At 40.3% G+C, this 25,182-nt stretch overlaps 1 protein-coding gene across 1 annotated transcript in view; it reads left to right on the forward strand.

Annotated features, from left to right (window-relative positions):
• si:dkey-234i14.2 (RNA-binding Raly-like protein) overlaps positions 1 to 25,182 on the forward strand; it is a 42,771-nt gene that overhangs the window by 13,019 nt on the left and 4,570 nt on the right. Inside the window, exons 3-4 of the mRNA XM_042489493.1 lie at positions 20,001 to 20,051; positions 24,697 to 24,866. Of these exons, the coding sequence (XP_042345427.1) occupies positions 20,001 to 20,051; positions 24,697 to 24,866 (221 nt within the window). The remainder of the gene's footprint in view (positions 1 to 20,000; positions 20,052 to 24,696; positions 24,867 to 25,182) is intronic.

Raw genomic sequence — 25,182 nt, forward strand, 5'->3', positions numbered from 1 at the left:
CCGCTAATTTATTGCCTCTCCCCCCTGACTTCAAGTGGGGTCATTTTGAACAGCTATAAACACTTGCCATTAAACATGCTGGGACAACAACTGGTGCGCACTAGTTCTTTTGAAGCAGACCAAAGCCAACATCCTCACACCATCCCTGATTGAACAATTGAGTACCCACCATGTCGAATTAAGGAAAGCTTTTGCTTTTACTGTGGCAAAAACAGCCCACTAACTATTTATTAAAGTCCTGTGTACCTTCCCCTTCCTCTTCAAGTTCAATTTTACAGTGTCAATGCTATTTTCATTTCTCTGTCCAGCTTTTCCATCTGTTCCTTGTCGGCTTTCTCTCTGTGTGGATGCACAGACGATGTGCTGTCTGCAGTCGGTTCCTCGGAGAGATAATGGGGGAAGAGGGTTTACTGTAGGTAAAGGTCAGTGCAGTCAGAGGTGGATGTACTGCTGTGGAAAAGGTCACTCTGTGCAGAGAAAGGGGGAGGGTGCATCTGCTGGTCTCAACTGAAGATAGGAGACAGGTGGATGCAGAGAGTGATATGGAGGTTGTAGACATGTTGCTCTGTGGAGAAAGGTCTTGAGTCAGTGGTGGTGACACCAATAGCTTAGGGCATGATGGCAAGAATGGCCATGATCGCATAACTGGAAAAATGAAAATGTTTTTCTAGCCATTTTGGTGCGTGTGTGTTTGTATCTATATCATTTACCTATTTGCATTACCACGCCAGATAAGTTATCGCTCCTGTCCTGCAGACTTATCACTCTACAGGGGTTGGTCCCTCTGCTAATGAAGTCATCTCTGTCCCTAATGCCAATTTGAGGGAAGCAGGTTCGAGAGGGAGAAAAGGGGGCATGAATAAGGATTGATGCAAAAGACACACAGGGTGTAATATAGAGCAACAACAGTACAGTGTGAAACAAGTGAAAGAGAGAGAAGTAGATAGGACAGAAAAATGCAGCGAGAAAAAGAAATAACAACAGTCGGAGAGAGTGAGGGGTGAAGAAAGCAAAGGAGGGGAAGCAAGTGAGCACTGCACTGCGTGTCATTGGCCCCCTGGCGTGAACAATCCATCTCAAATTGATCTTCCAGCTCGGCCCAGCAGGGCATTCTGAATCAATCTCAAATTGATCTCAGTGCCAGAGGTCGGGAAAACTAGCAGTGGAGCTTATCAGAAATATAGTGGTGCTGGGAGGATCTGACAGGGAAACTTATCACACTGCACAACAGGAAATGGGCTCTGAGCCCCCGGGGCAGCAAGAGGACGAGCCTGCTCCCTGTACACACACACACGCACGCACACACACAGACACACACACACACACACACACACACACACACACACACACACACAAACCACACACTCGCCAGCACACACAGATTCAATGTCTCTGCGTGTACCCAACACAACCATACACTGACACATGCTCCCCAGTGTTCAGCACAGTACTGAGAGTGTATATTGCATAGACACAGGCACAAGCTCAAACACACACACACACACACATACACACACACACACACACACAGGCACACTGCTCAGGCATCAGAACAAACCTAGAGGCTACGTCAAAAGCTAAAAAGTTTGTCAGAGCACAATATGTCAATATATTTTAAGTTAGACAGGTGAGATTCGAGGCCTGGAGCGCTTAATGGCTTATAACACATTTAATGTGTCCTCAGCAAGGCTGTGTGAAAGGCCGGAGGAAGGACAATCAATACCGGCTTGCATTTAGACGGTCAGTCAGCTTAAGGGAGCAACCTGCCTCTCGAGGCTCAATGAAAAATAAAACCAAATAAACAATTGTTCAAAAGTGACTTTTACCTCCCAGTATCTCTTAAAACACTTAAAAAATCCATTCCAGGAGCACAGGAACTTCACATCAGTGCCATATCTTCCACAGCACACTGAGCTTGAGTAACATTATGACCAAATGAAAAATCAACTGGCTGCTGATATTTAGCAACTTTTGGGGACTCCAGTGTTTGTTGGCCAGTGTTCCCTCTCATGTTTCTAAGGGTTTATGGAGTGTTTTTTCTCTCACAGCTGCTTGGGTCACCAGATTGGAGCTGACAGCAACTTTACAGAGCACAACCAGAAACCAGAACACACAAAAAACTAACTCAAAGTTCATTTTGATGACAGAGAGAGCTGCAGAATGACACAGAGATAGGGCGATGGGAGTGATACAGGCAATAAGAGACTGTGGGAGTGCAGGGAAAAAGAGTGAGGAGGAGGGGAAGGGTGTCTTTGAGCATGTCAGCGATTGGGAGGCAGCAGGAGAGCCTTTTCTGTGGCCTGGACTGGAAAAGCTCTCTGTCAGCACAGAGGGGTAATGGGGGTTAGCAGGGTGAATAGAGGGAGTGAAGATGAGTGTGTGAGTATATAAAATGTGTGAGTGTGTGAGTACAAGCGTTTGAATGTCCCAAGGGGTACTGCAGAATATTAGTGACCCCAGTGACCCTCAGGACACGAGCATGTATGTATGCACTCGAAATGCCAAATACGATCTTGGAACCCATTGTTTTTTTGGTCTGATGACAATAAGCCTCTGAGGGCGAGGGCAAATATTTCAGGCTGAACCAGTATAGCCAGTGGCTATCTGAGTGAAGACTCCCTCTTCTCGTGTGCCAGTCATTATGGCTAATCTCTATAAGCAGATATCTGCCAAAAGAATGCAGATACATTTAAAAAAGCCAGCATAAAGCTAACTCGTCGTCATACAATAGCCAGTGGGTTCCGACTTTGCAGTGTGTACTGACTCTCTGCACAGACTCTTTACCCTCCGTCAAATGTGATTGGTCAATACTCATAGGACTACAAATGGAAACCATAATGCCTCTGATAGCAAAATCTAGTCTTGTAGCCTGCAGACTCTGGATACATGCAGAATCTGTTTATAGAGATTATGCCAAATAATGGTGACAGCAACATTCTTGCTCAAATTGCGGCCCACAGGCCAATGTCAGCCCTCAGAAAAATGCTGTGCCGCCCTTGAGCATGAAATGAAATGTAAACTTTAGATTTTAATAATTTGCGGCCCATTTCAATACTTTGACTCTTAATAACTTACATTTAATGAATTATTAGCAGACTGTATGCCTAAGTGCTTCCAACTTCAATGTGTTAGCGTGATGAGTACGAGCCATCACAGCATGCTGTGGGATCCATAATAACATGTTGAAAGGATGGACTTAAGTAGCTTCAACTGACACTGTGAATAAAACAAAACATCCCATAGGACGGGGAAACAAGCAACTCTGCAGAATTAACTGCCACGATACAAAGACAGATGCTGATTTTAAAGACAGATCATTAAGTGGAAATCCTGTTGTGGCTCAGTCTCCCTTCACCACAGAGTCCAGTGCACAAGCACCAACTTAAGCCAATGAATACTTCAGCAAAAAACAGCCAGACCTGTGTTTGACCCTAGGCCTCCATGAGGGACACACACACACACACACACACACACACACACACACACACACACAACATACACACACACCTGAAAGTCACCTGCCTGCAGCTTTGTTGTACACTCCATTTATTCTTTCAGTCTAGTGATACCCTCTAACGAACGCCCTTGAAACTCTACTCACACACTCACACTCTTTTGTTTTATCATTTCTTAGACCTTCCTCTGTGACGACATTCATAGACCTTTTCGTCACAGCAGACATTTTGACTTTTAACAGGAAAAGCACAGGTGAAACAAATTTCACTAACGATGGCTCGTTTACATCACGTATCCCAGTAACAGTGTGACAGGCTCACATACATAGAATGCAGTTGTTATTTTGTCAAAATGTCTGCTGTCATGGCAATGGTTTGTTGTGCATGCTGGCTCACTGTCACATTGTCATGGCTTACTGGGGCACTTGAATAGAACACAGCAGTTGTTAAGCCATGAATTATGAACAACAACTGTGATTTCCCTGCTATGACAAGCCAAAATGTCTGTGCTGTAAAAATGATCTATTCCTATACTCCTAACCTCAAAAACCATCACTGTGGAGATAGCCAATATGAATTACATCTGTCATGATATATACTGTATGTCAATTTACATCATGATATCCATATTTGTTGAGAAACTGTTAAAGCAGTACCCCTCAGTTTATGTACGTCAGAGTCTGTTCATGAGTCTTGTGTGAAAAATAGTTGTTTAAGTCCTGTGTGGCTCCAGAGGGAGCTGTGTGACATCTGATAAATGTCCTCAAGTGACGTCAGCACCAGTCGGGGCTGAAGACTACAAGTTAGAAAATTTAAAAATCTGGAGGTGTTGAATTATTAATAAGTGAACGGACCAGACTTCTGTGGGTAATGTAGTGGGTGTCCAGTTTTGACAAGGAAAAAACACCCTGTTAAATAAAAAAAGACTGTCTTTGGTTCTGCTGCATCAATTTAGTTTTCTTTTTTTAACACATTGCAAATCTGACAGTGTTACAGAAGTGCAATGCTGAATCACACTGATGCATAAAAATCCAATATTTCCATTAATATTATTGATTAAATCGATTGCCCATTATGACAGCGATTCTCAAACTTTTAACACAGCGTAGCACCTCAGAATAAATTAGACTCTCAAAGTATCACCATTATAGCCGACATTTAAATACAGTAGTGTAGGCTTACCCTTTTAAGGTCTGGACAGATCACTGCAGAGGCAGGTTTATTCCTACTCTTAAGATTATTTATTGTTGACTGTTGTCAGCTGCACTGTTAAAAGAGGAAGCACTAAAACTGGTAAGCTCTACCTCATAACTCTCTTACACCGTAAGGGCCAGCCCCTCGTCAGGTGCTGTGGAGACTTCACTGACTCTTCTTAAGTAGCACCAGCACTTGCACTCGATACACTTCCACTTCAGCTTCAACTGGGCAGCTTGAAATATTCTCCTCTTTATCTGCACTTCTCTTCCTAAAAGTTCCCTCTTGGAGCCACGTTTGCAGTCCTTTTAAACCATTTATTTTACCTCTGCTGACTATCTAGCTGTCATAATTTAGCTCGTAACTCATGGATGAATGCATGTGCTATCTCATAAATGTCAATGCATAGCAGGCTAATATTATAAAGAAAAAATATGACAGAAAAGGCAAAACTTATTTTAAATCCATTTCAGTGTTCTGATAAGTTAAGTACTTTCATAAGAACCATTGACCTAATACACCTAGAGAAAATTAAGGGATAGCTAGCTCATATAAACACTGAAAGAAACACAAAGAAACTTGCTGTTTTTATTTCAAATGTGTACACTTGATCACATTCACCACCTGTAAAGGTATGTAATAATTACATTTTTTTTATAATATCCTGAAAAACCTTAAAAGCAGAGTCTATCTGAGTATTTAGTTCTGCTGCATTGCTCTTGGATGTCCTTAAACTTCTGTTTATTGCTCCTTTCTGCAGCACCAAACCACTTAGTTTTTGTTTGAGATGTACAAACACAATGTCTTAATGTTGTACACTTGTCTCCCTCCTTTAACACATCCCTGTCTCGTCACTCTTGATTTCTCTGCCTCTTCCAATTTCATCTATACAAAAGCCAGGAATATAGAGGCAGGTTGTTGACTTAACGTAGCAAATGTTGGCTGAGGTTAAAGTTTTGTCTCGTGAGGATGGCAGACTGCAGTCTGAGGTTGACTCGGTAAATGTCAGTCCTGTCGATCACAGTTAAAACCACAGACAGCTCTTCAAAGGGCCTTTCTGAATGGCAGCTTATTATTTGCCCTAGATATCCCCCAAATGTTCAGACCCTCTCTTGCTGTCCGAGGAGACATTTTGTTTGCTCCGTGGCTGGATGACAAAGTCTAACTAGACACAGCTACACACAAGCACACACACACACTCAGTGCTTTGGTATTTTTGTGACAGTGTCTTGTCCTTTTTACTTTCCTTTTGGTAGCGAGCACAGAAGTTAATTTTAGTTCATCTCAACCATACTGCTTTGCCCTTCATGCAGTTGAGCTGAAGTGACTTTTAGCTTTTAATTCTTTGATAATTTCAGGACAACAGTGTAGCTCAGGACAATGAAACGATGCAGGGGCTTGACAGATTTGAAAAGGCTGAAACGATTAATTACTCCAGGCAGCCTCGGGTAACCTTTTAACTTTGTGCTCTAAGTCGGTTCTGACGGGGATAGTCACCCTGGTTAGAGGAAGTGTCTTGATATCTGTGCTCCTCAAGCTCCTTTCGAGTAATGGGTGGAGGGGAGGGGTCGCTGTCGGTGCCCTGGATGTCACTTGTCACCTTACTGCTGTGTAATGCAGCTAATTAGCACTAAATAACCTGAACTCTGAAATTTCCAATTACTGCTCCCAGCGAGACCCTGGGTTTTTGATGAATGGAACGGAGCTAAAGCAGTTGGCCCTCCTGCAGAGAAACCACACATATCCACGTACAAAGAAGCACATGCACTGCATCACTAACAGGCAGACGACATGTTAACTTTCGTTCCTGACAACCTCTCACTCCCTGGGGAGCTCCAACAACAAGCTTTAATTCAAAAGAAGCTTTAAAAAACGTAGCGTTGTTTGCTCATTTTGTCAAGTTGTGTGCAGATGGTCTCAAGTCATGCAGAAGAATTGGACTTATCCCACTCCAAACACTCTGCCTCCAGGAGGATTAGGCCACATTTTCGACGCTACTGAGGGGTGCATGTTTCTTCATCGAGCTAAACCCACACTTATCTACATATGCACATATTTATGGTGTGCAGACATACCTACACCCACATGCTGTTGGTGAGCACCCGTGTAGAAATCACTGCAGCACACACACACACACACACACAGACATAAATTATAGTGTACGTCTACCAGGGATTTGAATTCATAGGTTGGAGTTTTTGGCTCTGTGATCTTATTTTTAGACTTGCTTTGTATTTCGGTATCAAACAAAGGCCAAATGCAGCACCCAATCAGACTGGATAATAGGAAGTGTTTTTACTGTGACAACAAAACATGTACACAGTGTTATTCATTTATTCATATCCACAGTGCAAAACGAGCAATTAATATAAAAGCTCTTTGGGCTTTTAATCACAGTAAACACCTGTAAGAGCATCTGATTTAAAAGGTAGATTATGTTAATCTTTGTTTAGACAGTCCAGGGTTATTTACAGTGGGCTCCTCTCCTTTCCTGTCCTGTCCTGTCCTCTCCTGTCCTCTCCTCTCCTCTCCTCTCCTCTCCTCTTGCTGTATCTTCAACATCACTGTGTTTACTCAAATTTTTATGTTTTTAGTAGAGCTGTCAGGGTTAACGCATTAACTGCAATGTGATTAAGGTCCATACATAAAATGTTAATTTTTGTTCAATCACTTTAATCACTTTCGGACAGTCCCATCTTTAAGAGGCTGTACTGAGTTTTAAAGCTACAGTGATGGTACTGGTATCATGGTATTGGTGATGGAAAAACAGAATGCCTATTTCATGGGGTTCCTTGACCTCTGACCTCAAGATATCTGAATAAAAATGGGTTCTGTAGGTACCCATGAGTCTCTTTTCCAGACATGCCCACTTAGTGCTAGTCCTACTGAGTATTTTTGCTGTTTTTATTATTTTTTTTGTTGTCCTACACAAGACAATCTGGTAAGAATGTTTTACCTTGTCACTATGGACTTCAAAATCATTTGAAATACAAAATAATCGAATTAAAATGTGTGATTCAAAAATGTGATTAATCAGGATTAAATATTGACTGTTTTTGCAGTTAATTGCGATTTATCAAATTAATTCATTTGACAGCCCTAGTTTTTAGCGTTGTAGAGCTTCTGTTCAGTCTTTTGAAGCTCTTCAGCTGCCGTGTGATCAAAGGCCTGCTGCAAATAGTGACATTAAGGTTTAATGGTTACAGACCGTAAGCACATGGTATTCCGTCCCTCATGAGAAAACAGTTGAAAACACTGTCTCTTTTATGGCTTAGTTATGTCAGATAGGCATTTTCATCCATCAAGCTACAACGAAACATCACTGTTTGCTGGTTCTGATGCTAACAGTGCATGCTGATTCATGGCACTCACTCATTATTTCCAACTCTGACATTCTTTGGCTAATCAAACGGTAACCATACCATGCAACACCCCGCCTCCTCCCTGCCACGGCTGATCCTACAAGCCCGCTGCATCAGTCAGGAATGTCCACACCCCGACAGCTGAAGGGGAATGTGACTCATTCCTTTCTCTGTCCCCATCCTTGTCTCTTTAACAAATGCACCACTCCATCCTTTCGCGCTCTCCCGCTCCACTTTATCCACTCTGGCTTGAGAGCTTTGGCAAGGTGGCTCTGCCTCCTGCCATGTGATGAGTACAGATATGAGGGGACATGTGGGGTGTACCCTGATGGACAAATGGACCAAAAAAAAACAAAAAGAAAAAACAAATCTCCCTCCTATGGGAGACTCTTTATTGAGTGTCCTGCCCCATGATTCATCTGATATCATGTACTGCCTGTTATGCTCCGGTTCGAGTCCTGGCTCCTGTTCAGTACCTTATTGATGCAGCAGCACTCCCCAGCTCCGCTCTATCAGTGCTCTGCTCTTCCGCTCCTCTTTCTGACGATGTGGCTGCAATCAAACCTAAGGGCCTGTCGGCCATTCAGGGCTACTTAAACTAAAGTGAGGAAGGATGAGTGCAATCTGACACATAACCCTTATCTATGTGCCTCTATTTCTCTGACTGAATAAATTGCTCTTGGGCTATAATTTAACCTTGATGTATGTAGGATATAAATTTATGAGCTCCTGGAGTTGCCATTACTCTAGTACCTCTCATGCTCTGGCCTACAGCTGTACATCACCATCCTGCAGCACATACAGTATATCCAAATGATGCAGACCAGTGGGCCAAGCAGTAATGGATGTCAAGGAGCAGATTACATGGTAATGTGTTATTGATCAGCTACTTTCTTACACACGTCATTGATTAAAGCAGTGGAGTGTGTGATCGCTGCATGTTTAAGCAGGAGCTCAGGAAATAATAAAGATGCTCTTTGTCAAATGTTAATTTTCCCTCAGGACAAGTGTAAAAGAGTGCGTGCGTGCGTGTGTGTGTGTAGGGGTTGTGTATTTAATTGCCTATAAGGGTGTAGGTAGTTTTATACAGCAATAATGATTTATTATATATAAAATAACCAAATGGGAATAACAAATAATATCAGATGGAAAATTCAAGGCAGTATATTACAAACATCATGTTAATCCAAAATTACTATAAAGCAGTCTTGCTCACTGATTTGAAAAAATAAAATGTTGGCATTGTGTGTTTTGCACAGTGAATATAGATACATATTTATTTGTTGTTTTTGAAATTCATTTTCATTCATTCATTTTGGATGTCTTGCTTATTTGTACATTTCACACATATGACATAGTTCAGATTACATGTATATGAGCTGAGTTTCTGAACAGGAAGGGATGGTGGATGGCGTGACACTGAGGCAAAATGGCTGCCAAGCAGCAGACAGTCAGAGGCCACAAAAGCAGGATTTTTTTTTTTAACAACAATTCGGACATTTCCTGCCTTATAAGATGTGCCAATGTGACCCATTGCTGGTTTGCAGAAACGTACAATGCCAAGATTTATTCAGGCGAATGGGTTGGAATTTGCAAAAGTTCCTCCAGTGGAGCCAGAGATATTTAAGGGATAGTGTAGTGCTATACCTATCGATTGTATAAAATAATGGATGTAGCTACTCACTCTTTGGTTTGTGAACTACCATTTTGAAGTCTTGTACAGCATATTGAGAGCTGTGGAGAAGAGAGGCTTGACTCTGACTCACTGCTTGTAGCGATGCCTCACAGACAGCCTGTCACTCAAGTGGCCCCGCCTTTAAATTTGTATAACTTTTAGTCTTAATTAATCATCAACAGGTCAGTTATATAAAAATTCACCCCCATACAGTTGTCATGAATGTTGAAATTAGCCCTAGAGAACAAAACCATTTTTGTAACAGGCTGTAAACATGTTTATTTCTGCTGTAACGCTGGGGATTTTAACCTGGGGGTCTATGGGGATTGATTCACCTCTGAAGTCAGCCTTAAGGGGCCATTCAGAGAAGTGAGTTTTTGGCACGTCAGCGTTGGCTTAATTTTTTAGCCCCGGAGGTTGCCGCTGGTTATCATCACAGTGTAAACAGTATAGAAAGGTCTCTGACAGTTGACACATATGATTGACAGTATGTTTTTGTGTGTGCAGAATGAGCAGGTGTATGCAGTTATTGTGGCATTAAAATAACGTATAATTGATATGAATCCATCAGAGAGACTTTTGTTGTTATAATCATCTTTGTCCGTGTGCGTATTCTTATAGGTATATATGCATATATGCATGGGTGTTTTGAATGCAGGTAGCCATATCTGGAGCATTGCTCTCTCTTCACAAAAAAAGAGACTCAGTAGAAGAAATTGTGAATGTGAGCAAAATGGAGAGAATAACTGCGACAGTGATTAAATGAAAGGAAAAGAGGGAGTAGATTAGCTCAGTCTGTCCTTAGAGAGTGTCTGAGAGAGAGAGGAGCTGCCAGCTCTCCCTTCATCTTCCCCTCCTCTCCCATCAAAGCTTCTCTGCTCTCATCTTGATCATACTCACCCTTAAAATCCCATGGTTTTTCTTTCTTCTCTTTCCCTCCCTCTCTTTCTCTTTCTGTCTCTCCACTTATTGTCAGTCCATGGACACAAATGTAGTTTTCCCTTTTTTTATGGCAAGAGGCAAAATCCCACTGCACAGTTTTTACACACACTAATCTCATTTCTTTTTGACTGCATGCTGTTGACAGTCTCTCTGTGTCGATGTGGGTTGTATTCCAATGTGTTGTCTCTTGATTGTTCGGCTTTGTTATGTTTTTCTCATATTTTACTGGATGACTCTGAATAGGAGGCCATGTTGACTAAAAAAACATACCCTGTGGTTGTAGCAGAGTTTGCAGGTCTTAGTGAAGATACTTTTTTTTCCAATAAGGCCATGATGGAAAATGCATATTTGTCATTAAACAAATCTACAACAAAATGTGTTGTTTGTGCATACCATCCAGACTGATCTGATGCCACTAAAGACAGGATGACTTAGTATGTCAGTGTCTCCCAAAATTGTTACTAAAGTTTGGTTAGCCATATAGGCACTAAAACAACTCAGAGGAAAGATCAAAAAATGACCACATTGTTAAAGTTTTGGGATCATCACTGTTGTGATTATATAAATAACCACATGGTCTTTTTTTTATATTTGACTCAGTAAAATTCTGGTTAAATAAATCTGTGTTTTTAAAAAAGTGTAAACTGTTAAGGCAGATGAGCATTATCTAGGAAACATTATATATATTTTTTTCATTTTACATGGGGATAAAAAAACTGTAATGCCAAATTATGTAAAATGTTTGCCAAATGAGTTAGTGTCTGTAAACGATCAGAAGAGTAAACCATAATTTAGCTCTACTCCGTTTAAATAGGAAAACAATCTACGCTTTGAGCTGGCTACTGCAATCTACCTTGGGTATTTTGCTGGATCAGAGCCAACTATTTTGTCTTGTCTTTACTCACCACGACATAATGAGCAGAGATTTTGCCGTAATTATTGATGTCAACATTTTTTCATTTGCTTTGTCATTACAATTTAGACATGAAATAAAAGGACATTAACAAAGACAAAATTAACAGAGGCTGAAACCAACAACATTTTCCTTGTCTCTTCTGATTGGCTGGCAGGTATGTGTTATAAAGTTGTACCGTATCGAAAAACATCCTGGTTTTATCATGGCAAAGACTAACTGTTAACTGCACTTGACACATTTTCTACTTTACAGCCTGGCTGTCTGTCCTAAGGTTTCATCATCTGGATTTTCATCATGTCTCATCACACTTCACTTTGACATATGCAATGTAACAACCTTTTTATGACCTTTGTGTTTTTCTCAAAAGATATGGAGCTCTGGGAGTCACTGCTGAGACTTTAAGGGCCACTGAAACTTAAAGGGAACATGAAAAGGCTCATATCCAGCGAGTTTCTTTGCCTCTTTTTCAGTTAAATCGTGACTTGACCAAAATTTTTTTTACTTTTCAACCCACCAGCATCTCTTCCATTTATCCACCTGCTGCCTATTTATCTGTTTGTGCTGAATGAAAAAGAAATACCAGAGCTACATTACCACAAGTAAGCAATGTGCAATGAAAAAAGGTCAAGCCATCCGCACACATATCTTCATTCCAGAAACACAGTTTCATGGACCTTGGTGAGTTAAACCACATTATGTTTGTCGAAGAAAAACTGGGAGCTTTCTGCACAGTCTAAACTACTCATAGTGACTGTTATCAAAGGACAAAGATTCAGTGCTAGACCTTGATCTGAATATTATTTGTTTACAAAGGATGCAAGATTCTGTTGCTCCTATCTTATCAAAAGAAAATAAATTAAGAGCCATTTGCTCTGAGCTACAAGTAAGTGAGAATGATTCATTAATGTAGTGCATTATAAAACATTTTGCACAGTGCTGACTAAAACCATTCAAGATACTTTGCCAATTTCAACCAGCAATAAATCACCACAATGTTGGTATTATGTTTGAATTTGTTTAAAAAAAGAAAACTGAGATCAAACAGTAAAACTAAGCAACACTGACCGAAGAACAACCGAAATTCTGTTGCTGCATTGCCTGTTTCTTGCCTTACATATGTTAGCTTACCATTTAACTGTAATTCGAGATTGTTTGTAACCAGCTGGCCACCATATTGTTTCCTGTGTTAAAACCGACAAGCTTGCATTATGTCACCTACCAGTGGGAGCATTTATTGGTCTGGTACAGTGCATGCTGGTAGTTGTCAGTTTCCTACCTCTTGAACAAAAGCAAATACCACAGCCAATTTCTCTATGGTCATACAGCACCAAGTATTTGCATCTATCTACTGCATGGACAGCCTAATTTTATCAAAGGACCATCTTTCTAGCAGAAAAATCTGTCTGTAAAGTCAAAGTGAATTCAGAGATTTGTTTCAAAACACATTAAAAATGTTGGAAGCTGATTGTTGAAAACATGTTACAAAGACCCTTTACTATATAGTACTGAATTGTGAAGTTAGATGGTTAACAGTTTTTCACCATTTACCTGTTTTAAGATTTTTTGAGTGGGCCTTAAACCATAGCTGGATGACACACTGGAGCTATACTCAGCAATGTAGCCCCTGACGATGTAGCAGTATAAAAACGAGAAGCATCATTATCATAGTCCCGCCATTGGACATGGCCTCCGCTCCTCCAGCGGACACGCCCCCTGCATAGAATAGAAAAAGATTTAATGTAGGAATTATATAAGTATGACAGAAACTACATCAATCTAAAAAGGTGAAGGACTAAAACTCTAAATGTTTTTTAAAGTCCGTTAAGTTGGATGACCTTGTATATAACGTAAAGTATTCCAAATAACAGGTGCAAAAAACAGCCACTCCCCTGTTAGTTGCTGTACTGTACAATCCAGAAATATACCCAGACACTTAACCTTTTAGCACTACTTGAAAGGTAATTACCAAAGTTTTATTCTTAACTCTAGACTCCACTAGTAGATAATGGAGAGAGGCCAAAATTGAGGTAATGTGCCCCCTGTGCTTTTCTCTTTGTTAGAGGATGAGCTGCAGTGTTTTGAACCAGCTGAAGGCGAGCTGCAGCTCCTTGGCACAGGCAAGCATACAGAGAATTACAGTAATCTAAGAGTGAAGACACAAAAGCGTGGATTAATTTCTCAACACTTTAAAGGAGGGGATATGTCTCATCCTGGAATTATTTCTTAACAGGAAAAAGCATGGCTAAACAAGTTTGTTAATATGTGAGAAAGAAGTCAGACAGGAGTTACAACAAGAAGTAAAAGGGAAAGCAGGAAAAAGTCTGCCAGGTCTGATGTTATGTTTCTCCATTTTATTGCATTATTTTTGGCAACTGTCCTTTTGCACCATTTACAGTGGAGAAAAAAACATGGAAATATGCTTTGAGCGCTAAGACAGTAGTATGATGAGCTGAGGTTCACAGGGCGAAAGAACGTAGTGACAGATTTCAACTTGAACTGCAGCTTTACTGACAGGCACATCATAAGCTCAGCAATGAACCCACCTTTGTTTTCACATTGAGAATGTCACCAACTGTCACACAACATCACTCTAATCTGACTGGATTTGTTGGTATGATTAATTGTGTAACAACAGGGCCAATGTGAAAACAATGGCTTTATTATGGAACACAGTGAGGAGCACATTAACACTATTAATAATGGAAGCACACACATAACATGAGACTTATGTCCATTAATCCTTTTTTACAGTGTATGCTGGGAGGCTTCCCAACATAGTTACGCTCCTGTGGTGCAACAATAAGAGAGGTAGAAGGTGGCTCTATGTTAAAAAATAGTAACAAAGGAATAAACTCTGTCAGCTTCATAGAGAGCATATTTTTGTAGTAACCAAGCCTGACCCAGTTATTCTGTGTGTTATGTCCGACCTGACCTGAACCAACACAGTTCATATAGGTTGAAGCACTGAGTCTGCTACCCTGTCATACAATTGTTGTTAACAAGAAATAGCAGCCTATGTTTTGCTTTTATGCATTGTCACTTAAGTAAAAAACCCTGCCTGCAACCACAATTTTTCAAAGGATCCATTTGAAAGATGGAGAGTTGCAGAGCTGGACAACATGTGATCCACCACATATCCTGCCAACAGGCATCACTAGTTCTTTGTCGCTTGTAGCCTGCAGTTGTCCAAGACTGAAAGACAGTTTCAGTTATTTGGCCATTGGAAAGCCACAGCCATCCTTCACAGCCACAGAGGGCTTATGTTTTGTGGGATGATTAATTGATTGATTGTGTAAGAGCCACTTGATAACATATTTTATGCTTGGTTAAAGTGTTTGGGTTGGTTTATTACATATGATAGAGGTTCTGATTTATTTAGATTTATATAACAGTTTCTGTGTGGTTTGAGTGGTAGACATGTTTATATTTATATTACCAATAATGTTTCTATTATATTGAAGGCTAACCTGTGTACCACAGTTATGGTTTAGTGCGCATGACAAATGCGGATAGGATGACGTCATGCTTAGAAAGAGCAAGAAGTCTGCATGGGTGTGGTTTGAAATAAGTTTTTGACCATGCGTCACCGTACACTATTTTACTTTATAGTGTGGAACGTGACTTTAGGACATCAAGTCAGTAGTGGACTGAACTAGATGTGACTTTGGATGGACTTAGCCTGCTGTGCTTTTTGTGTTTTTTTTCTGCTTTCTAAGTAAACCTTGTTGAAGATTTACACAGAGGAGCTGGGACACGAGTCAAAACTGATGCACCTTGCAGACGTGGTGGCCCAGGAACTGTGGTACATTGAAACAGCCACTATAGATTGTTCGATTTCAAATCAGGAGTAGGATGACAGCAAAAATGAGGTTATAAAAACGTATTTGTCTTGGGGTAACTATAATGTTTTTTTCACTGAAATTTCATTGGGACGTTGCTACATCAGTCATTGGTGGATTAAGTAATATTCTTACACAAAACAGTCCTGAAACATGTCTGTCCATCCCCTGATTCTAAATTGAAATGTAAGTTAATGACCATTACCTTGTTCAGAGGTAGAGGAGCGAGAGCTCATAAAAGGTGTTGAAATTCAGTAACTGGAACTAATTCCTCCTTTTCCTGTGACAAGTGCGCTTTACAAATCTTTGTACTATGCATGACGACTGATATCCAATTGTTATTCCATTTCATTAATTCAGGGGAAAATTAGTTCATTGCACGCGTTGCTTCATGGATTGTGAGACTACAGTATATCTGAGTGTGTGTACGTGTGTGTGCACACCTAATTTCATGCAGTCGTGTGTGTAGGGACATAATGTACTACATGCATATTATGTCCCCATGTATTTGATAAAAAATTATTTGCTCAGCTACTGGAAAGGAGAATGGGACAGTGGCTAGGTCAAAACTCACCTTTTACCTTAAAAAAAACTTAGAAGAAGAAAAGGTACCTAAGATTGATCCAGGTGTGGCTCCTCACAAGATTTTTTTTTTTTTTTTTTCGTTTTTAGCTGCAATCTACTTTTTCAGGTTGGGCCTAAACTCAGCTGCTACTTTTTAGATCTAATGTCCAGCTGCAGGTCTAATTTTTTCTGTGGCATTGATGTGCTCTTTATTTATGTTACAGACATTATGATCATATTGTGTTGAGACAACCTTATCATCAGTGGCATGTTTGTAGAGTTTCACCATATAAATATGGTAACTTTCAGGATGGAGGTGAAGTTCTGTGGTTATTTCTACCATAATTTGTATATATTATGTTGACTCAACATTGTTTTAACTGTCCAGTCTGTTAACTAAACAAAAGGTGTTGGGAATGTTGGGAATTGATTGTAAAATAAGCGCAGGCTAAAAGTGGTGAGTATTTATCACCAAAGATGTCACCACAATCGAGAAAACAAGAAACTCACATGAAATGTCACTTTGATTCATTGTCAGTGAGATTTAAATTGCATCTGTCAAGGCTCTAAGCCAATTGAACTGCATCTCTAATAATTCATTGCACACACACACACTCACACACACACACACACACACACACACCTTCGAGGTTCTCTCATAGATTTAGCTGCAGTGAAACTGATGGTTTTCTGCCTTTGGCGGGTGTTGAGTGTGCATGTTGGAGGAAATCTCAGGGATGCTTTGTTCACAAGAAGCACCACGTCTTTGGCTAATACACACACACGCATGCTTGCACACACACACGCAGGCAGACAGGCATGCTGAGGCTGAGATGATTTATAGCCAGCCATGTCTAATGGATTGCTTTGGCACTTGAGAAATTATGAAAAGAAATTAATTAGCCTTTAGTGACCCTGCTGTCCATCTGCCTCTCTCTCTCTCTCTTTAACTTTCTCTCTCACACACACACACACACACGCACACACACACACACACACACACACACACGCACACACACGCACACACACACGCACACACATGCACACACAAAGCTTAAAACACACACACAGTGACCCAGGCACTTGGCTGCTCATTTTGGATGTAATTACGCTCTAAATGGGTTGTGCTAATCTGTCATAGATTTGCGTCACTAAATTTATGAAAATACCTATTTGTGTCAAATCATCACAACACCGTAACATTTTGAATGACCTGACCATCATTACAAAATGAGTAATGAAATATTTATTATTCAAGATTCAGTGTTGAAATAACAACTAAATGATGAACATATATTATCTGTACTGTTTATGTTGAAGTCTTTAGTCAAATCTGCCAAATAATGTAGATATATTTTTTTTCCATTAGTGTATAATGACCCAAAAATAAGCTTGTGTTTTCGTTACCTTAAATTGAGCCATTTTGATCTACGTACAGAGGGGGTCCTCACCCAGGGAGTCCACCATGTTGTTTCTCTAGATTTGGCCACATTTACACATTTTTGCATCGACCACCATCACTCTCCTGCAGACTTGACAATTAGGAGAAGTTTCAGGTCTGCAACCCCCTGCTAGATGTCACTGAATCCTACACACTGGGCATTAATACAAGAAATATAAGCATTTATTGTTATTTTATAATTGCTGCATTTTAAGTGATACAATAGGCAATGAAAAAAATGTGAAGTAGAATTTAGATATTAAAAAAACTAGAAAAATGTGTTGCCACATGTATGTAATAAAAACAGACAAGGCAACAAAACGAAAGGAAAATTTATATTAAAGATTATAAGACTTTTCAACTTCAGTGAAGAAGGTAAACTTGTGGATGCCGATGTGAAAGAAACAAACAGGGATTGAACAGCAGCTTAGTTCCCCCTCAGTGAGGATTTTGGTGAATAGCTATTATTTTCTGTCTCTCTTCTGGCTGAATTCACTTGGAGAGTAGCAGGCTCAACTCAGCTGTGGAGTTACTCAGTCTCGTGTCCTTCTACCTCTCAGTTTGTCCTTAACAGGAACAGGATGTACTGTAAAAGGGACAATTCATTAAAGATTTTACTTTTGTGTCCCCAAAAGCAGAAGAATCAAGACACACAATGAGATAAAACAACACATTCTGCTTTGCATTTTTGGCAAGTGTTGAGCTCAGACATTAGACATTACCACTGAATTATTTTGTGGTTTCCTGCTCACTAAGCTCTGACAATAGAGAAGAGTTCGTGAGAGTTATGCTGAAGGAGCCGTGATAAGTCTGAATAAAGTCTACACTTAAGATCCAGAGACACTAGCACACTAGCTTCTCACAGCCAGGCGATGTTTGCCCAGGTATGTGTACAAGCACATAATTCTGTATTTGGCTTAGCCCCCTGCTGTTTATCCTGACATTTGACAAAAAAAAAAAAAAATTCATCTCTTCTTTGAGAAGAGCTGTGTGACTACAACCAGGAGAATTTCTTTCTCCCCGAGTGACAGATAAGCAAGATGGCAAGGACTGTGGATGTTTTTTTTTTTTCCCAAAAGTGAGCTAAAAAGTCACATATTTTTTAGAATTATATTGTCTGAATGTGGGCTGACATAATGACATGACATGACAAGACTTTCTCCCATAAGCTTACACAAAGAGACATTTGGAAATCAGTGAAAATTGTTTGGAGCATCACAACCCCCACAAAATCGTTCGTTTTAATTTTAGGATTGGATCCATATAATCATTTAAATTAGCGAAGGGAAAAACCAGAAGTTAGACGCCCAGCTGCTGTAAGTTAGTCATTTGGCTGCTGTAAGTCTTTACCACTATGCGCACCATGATACGTAAGATTGGGTTAATTTCATACTGACTTTATCAACCTTTTTTGGCTCCATGATAAGCAACTTTTATAGGAGTGAACAGGGCCAGGCCTCCAATACTATACCCAGTTCTCTTTATACATCAATTGTTCATATCTACAAAGGGAGTTGTGTCTCATGTACTTCTTAGTGACAGTTTCAGCAAATATGACACAAAAGTTATTATCATAAAAATTAACAACTGTAGCTTTAAGGCCGATGTAGGCTTGAAAAGGAGAGTCGAGCAGAGGGGTATTCCCTTGGTTGCAATCTGCAGCCTCACTGCAAGATGCCACTCAAGCCTACACACTGCTCCTTTAAATTGTGATGATATGGCAACATTGTTTTCATAACTTGTTTCCACTACCCCAAGAGGCCAAAAACATCTTGCAGGTTTAAGTCACACTCATTACAATGTAGGTTACTGATTCCATACATCTTAAATGTTAGAACACAGTATGCAGAAATATTATTTTTTTTATCATAAATTTGATTAGTTCTACATTGCAAATAAACACTTATCTTGCGAGTGGAGCTCTTGAGTTGAAGTGTGAGACTGATTAAGAGAGAAATGGAGAGAGTGAGGTCAGTTTAAACAAAAAGGAAGCATGACAGATAAATCAAAGAATGACAACGACGGATTGAGGGGGTGAGTCAGCGGGAGGGACAAAGAGAGACAGAGGGAGGGTGAGAAACATAGAGGGATTTTTAGCCACTCTGTGTGCGGATTAGAGAGGAATGCTGAGGTCTGACACACCAGAGTGTGATCTTTCTCTGGCTTAGTGTCACTTTTCTGTCCTCTGCTTCCTCTGGTCTTTTCTGCAGGTACACTTGAGCTACCAGCCCATATTAGTTCACTCCTGTCACATCACTCACCTGCTTCACCGCTTGCCGTACACAAAGCTCTCATACGGAGATGTTCAGTGGGTGGTACAGTTGGCGCACAAAGCAATTTCTATGGATTTTCCACCTTGGATGCTGCGGCAAAACAAATCCGATGTCTTTTTCTAGCTGGCTGGAGATCATGAACGCTGCATTCTTTCCAGATGAAGTGATTGTGCCATGTTATGCTGTTGAGGCTCACGCACATTTACACACTGACGCACCAACCAAGCTTACTGTTTGTTAAGTGAAATGTGCAATTGCCCCAGTAAAAGGGCATCGTGTAAAGGTGGCAAATATTTCACTAACCACCTCCTTCTGTCTCTTTCTCCACCTCTCCTGCAGATCTGAGTTCGACCTGGACTATGACAGCTACCACGAGGACTACTATGACAGGTACTGTCGGAAAGCTACGCATGGCAGCTCACACACCTTATTGCTTGTCTGTGTGTCACAGAAGGCTAAGGAAGAGGCTAAAGTGGATTCTTCATCTTTGCTGTCGCACAGCTGTCAGTCATCCTGTCTCGGCTTACAGTGTTGTCTGTTACTACTCAGCGGCCAGGAGCTCACTTGTCACACACAGACAAAAAAATGCAAACTTTCTGTAAAGACAACAAGATTGTGTATTTGTAAAGTATAGTCCCATTTCAGTACACTCAAGCTCATATCACTCTGGCTCTATCTTACACTCTGTAGAAGCAGCATAGAGCACCGTTCAACTGTCATTGCTAGTTTCAGACCAACATAGATGTCATTTTCATGGACAATGCCCACATTGTGTAAATCCGTCCTTCAAGGTTTTGCGATGTAGCAATTGCAACAATTCACGCAAAATCAACCAATTCCTGTGAATTCTGTGTGGCCTTGCAATTTAATCCAATCACCACAACGTTTCCACAACTTTCACCAATCATTGTAGTTTCCAGCCAGCTTTACCAATCATAAGAGCCCCCCCTGCAATCTCGCTCAAAACTCACTTCCTGTTACTATGTGTCTGCACACTTTAAACGTCAATCCATATATCGTTTCACGGGAACTTGAACTAACACTCAAAACTGAACATTTTGGTTGCATAATGCACCTTTAAACCTTGAAACTAAGTATATTGTTTGGCACTTATCATGAAATTAGCTGTGACTACATGACCAGTAAGAGACCCATTCTGCATAACACAGTTATATTAGAATGTGGAACTGACATCAGTTACTCATGGTTGGGTACAATGTTGTCCAAATGTTGATTTTAACATAAAATGTGAAAATAAGTTCAAAAGTGGAACGTGGAAATGATATATCATCATAAAAACGGAATTATATTAAAAGGTTATTACCAGATATTTAGAGATTTCACAACAAAGTGTCAGAAAAAAAACATTATTTTTAAGACTTTTGAAAGATGTATTTAAGATATTTTGATACCAATTAAGGATAAATCAAATCCTTATAAGGACTTTATAAGGCTCTGTAGGAACCCTGTCTTTGTCTGAGACAAACACAACACTGAGTGTAAATGCAGTCAAGTGCTGCCGAGTTGTTCAAAAAGTGTTCTTGAGACCGGTCTCAAGTACTACTACGTACACTGATGTTTACCTTTTCCATGTTGCTGCAGAATAAAAAACTCTTGTGCCATGTACAGTTATGAGCAGTAGTTAGTCAGACTGAGCTCCGCTCAGAGTGGCTCTGTATTATTTGTCCTCCACTGAAATTGTGCAGGGACCCTCCTATGTCCCCCAGGCCTCACTCATAAACACTCCTCTCAGCAGATCTGAATAAAAGCAGGCAGTCACAAAGTGTACATGCACATACACAGAATATACACCTCATCCCAGTGCCTTTCTCACACATATCAATGCTCTGTTGCTCTGAGTATTAACTGTCATCTTTTTGTTGTTGTTGTTGTTTTGGGTTTTTTTATTATTATTATTATTTGCATTTGGTTTGCCTCTGCATTTTTCCATCTTTGCTCAAGGGGGAACACTCACCACTGATTTTCAATTTGTTTTTAACACAGTGCATGATTATTCCCCATGCTGCTGGCCAGCACTGCTGACAGCTGTGTGTGGGGGGGGATAGAAGCATATGTGTGCATATTTATGCATGCGCACATGTGTTTGCCTCTGGGTGTGAGTGCGTGGGGACTGTGTGTGTGTGTGTGTGTGTGTGTGTGTGTGTGTGTGTGTGTGTGTGTTTGTGTCTGTGTTTGTTGTTTTGTGCACTATCAATATGTGGGAAAGACAGAAATGACTGTTTTTGTCCACTGTCCTCTTGTGGGAACACGATAGAAAAGTGTCTTTTAACACACAGATAACAGCTCGAGCTGACAAAGCTGCTTTCCGTGTGGGGTCTAATCCATAGAGACAAACACTCCCTCTCACATACACTCACACACTCTTCTGTAATCCTCACTCGTCTACAGTCTTTCATTGTCTGAGCTTCCATTCTCTGAGATGACACTTCAAAGCCGGTGTAACAACACATTGTCTATCTGCCCCTGCAAACTGCTCTAAAGGACTTAAAGTCTTTGGTCTCTGTGTCTCTCCACACGGACAATGCTCAAAGCCTCTAATCTTGCACACTTATGGTGGCCTAATACACTTCATCCTTATGTGACATTGTGATGTGTGTGTGTGTCAATGTGTGTACTGTGGATGTGCGCTCAATGTGCACAAGCAAGGTTGAGCTTCAGAGAAAATAACAGAACAGAAAACAAAACTTTTCAGGAAGCCTGGCAGCACCTGACTGGCGAACAGCTCAATCAGTAAATCTACATTACCGTCCAACTCCAAGTCCTTGGAGCTGACAGTTTACCTCCCTGTTGTTGGCTGGTGACATACAGCAGGAGAGCTTTTCACTCTCAGGGTTCTGCAGAAACCATTCAGCCTGTGCTCACACTGTCCTGCATCCAGACATATTCACATAGTGACTAGATTGAGCTGATCAGAAATGTGAAGATTTTGTTATCTGCTGGTCTGAGAAGCACTCAAAGATTCAATTTGCAAAGGTCTTTAACACTATTAGTCATAACTTTTAAAATTGTGGCTGTCAGGAGACTTTAAACATTGTGCATACAGGAGGCAATTCATTTTTTGTAGCATTTCAGTCAGCAACACTGAACCTAAAGCAAACAGTCATTACTGTTAGCTACAGAAGCTCATTGTGTCATGAAGAGCAATTTTAGCAAAAAAAAAAGTTAAATTAATTCTTCCTTTTAAAATTGGTTAATCCATCCATCAATTTTCTGCCACTTATATAGCCTAAGGGCCACATTAATTGATTAATTATACCAAGAATTATTGTTATAAACAGCTGAGAAGTACTGAAAAATATTTTATGCTGCCTTCAAATGGGGCATTTATACCATGTTTATAAGAGGAGTCCACATAAAGGCTCTCCTGTTGTGGTATTTATGACCTGGTAATATTTTTGAAAGCTCAGAGTTCAACTGTTCACTCATATTTTCACAAATGGTGGAGACAAGGGATGTTCATGTTTGGAGGATATTAATATAATATAGTGTCATTTTGATTCAAATAAAGTTTTTCTTTGTAATTTCATAATTTGTCCAAGGAAAATATTAATATTCCCAGTGGCCGCATCTTTTACTCTGTCATTTTGCCTTTGTGTTCCCTGCAGTACGTCACCAGCTCGCTCCATAAATTGTTAACTTCAGTGGCTTCTAGATGCTGATGCTTTGCAGCTGTCTAGAAAAATTCAAATGTCATGTATATTGTGTGTGCAACATCACATCTTGTAACCACAGGCACACTCGCTTGAAGGCAGCATTACATAATTGTCAATCAGTTAATGTTTTAAGCTATACGATGCAGGAGTGGTCGGTTACTGTTTGCAGACAGTAACACCAGCGAAAGTGAAAGTCACTTCCCCTCCCTATATTTTTCTTTTCTTTTTTTTTGACACCGTGTCTTGTGATTTTCGCAGCTTCTAATTGCATGCATGCTGGTTACAGTTTTTGCTAGTAATATTTAAAGGTCTAAGAAAGTCTTAAGTTTAGTTTGATGATAATGACACCTGGCTATACTTTATTTTCATTTAGCTTAATCTCTCTCAGTCTTGTGCTGCCTTTACAGTTTCTACAATTAAATAGAAACATTAGTATAAGCATTCATAGATCTGATTGGCCTTGTTCCCATGTTTCCCGAAGCTTTGCTTCTTGGTAATTGGTTTCTTTTGAGCCTGTAGCTGTGTTTAACCTGGACATTGATTCTATGAGTGTTGACATCAAATGTGAGGTCACTTTCTGCTCCAGTCACAACATCCCCTCTATTTCTGTTGAAACATACACAAGCACATATGCACAAACACACAGTGTGCTTTCGGTAAGCACTAAAGAGTTTGACTGTGATACACCCCCCGTCACCAGCACTACTGGCCTGGCAGAGAGCTATTGATTGGCCCTGACAGAACCAATTACATTTAGTGACAGATAGAGACATGAAGCTGTCCACAGGGAGGAGGCAACGCCGGCGTGAGAGAGACAGAAACAGAGATAGAAAGTCAAATACAAAGGAACATAGAATATAAATATCCATATTTATCTATGAAATCCTTGCTTTTCTTCATTGTCACATCTTTCCTTTAATGTCTTTTTTTCAGCTTCTGTTAGCTCTTTGTTTGAGCTGGGGCTGGGTTTGAATTTATTCAACATTAGGGCCAATGCAATACCTGAGTCTCAATGCGGATACCAAAACAATTCTTTTCTCAATGCCTTATTTGAAGAAATATGTTACCGTGCCCTTTCTTTGTCATTGAACTAAATCCAAAGTTCCCAAATGCAAGTGTTGCCTAAAAACACAAGCAGCTGCACCTCAATAAAATAAAGTCTAAATTAGCAAGATGTTGATTTAAATGAGAAACTCCATTTTCATGCACAACCATGTCTTGCTTGTGAGCATTTCTTATAACTTCAGACAAACACTTGGACTGCATGAAATCCCCACAAACTATACCACAAATGCAACAACTTACAACATGCACACACTTAAAGATGAGTCATTTTAAAATTGTTTCTACTGAATTTCCAGGGTGTATGACTACCAGCGTGTGCCGGCTTCACTCTCTCCTCCGCCTCTGGGACCCAGTCTGGCCAAGCGACCCCGTTCCTCCTCCTACTCCTCTGGGCACAGACGCAGTCGAGACAGAACCCACTCCAAAAGCTCCAGAGCCCACTCCACTAGTTCAACCACAGCCAAGTGTGAGTAATATGAATGGACTCAAAGAAGAGGTTGCAATGGATGCTGCAGATTTACTGTTGGTCTAAAACAGAAAAGAGAAAATTAGTTGCATTCAAACCACGGCTGAATGGAAAATCAGAAACACGAAATAAATTCTGCATATGCTGCCCTAGTAGTTCAAAACAACATAGACAATGCCAACATGCACTGTTATAATATAAAATACACCAAAATACTTTGCATGCACTTTTTTTAGGCACTTTCTACACCTCTGCGCCAGCGTTAGTCACGGCCATGTAATGTAGGAGCTATGATTGGTGTTATGCCTCTGTTGGT

This window comes from Plectropomus leopardus, chromosome 1 (assembly GCF_008729295.1).
Source record: "Plectropomus leopardus isolate mb chromosome 1, YSFRI_Pleo_2.0, whole genome shotgun sequence".
Taxonomy (NCBI): Eukaryota; Metazoa; Chordata; class Actinopteri; order Perciformes; family Serranidae; genus Plectropomus; species Plectropomus leopardus.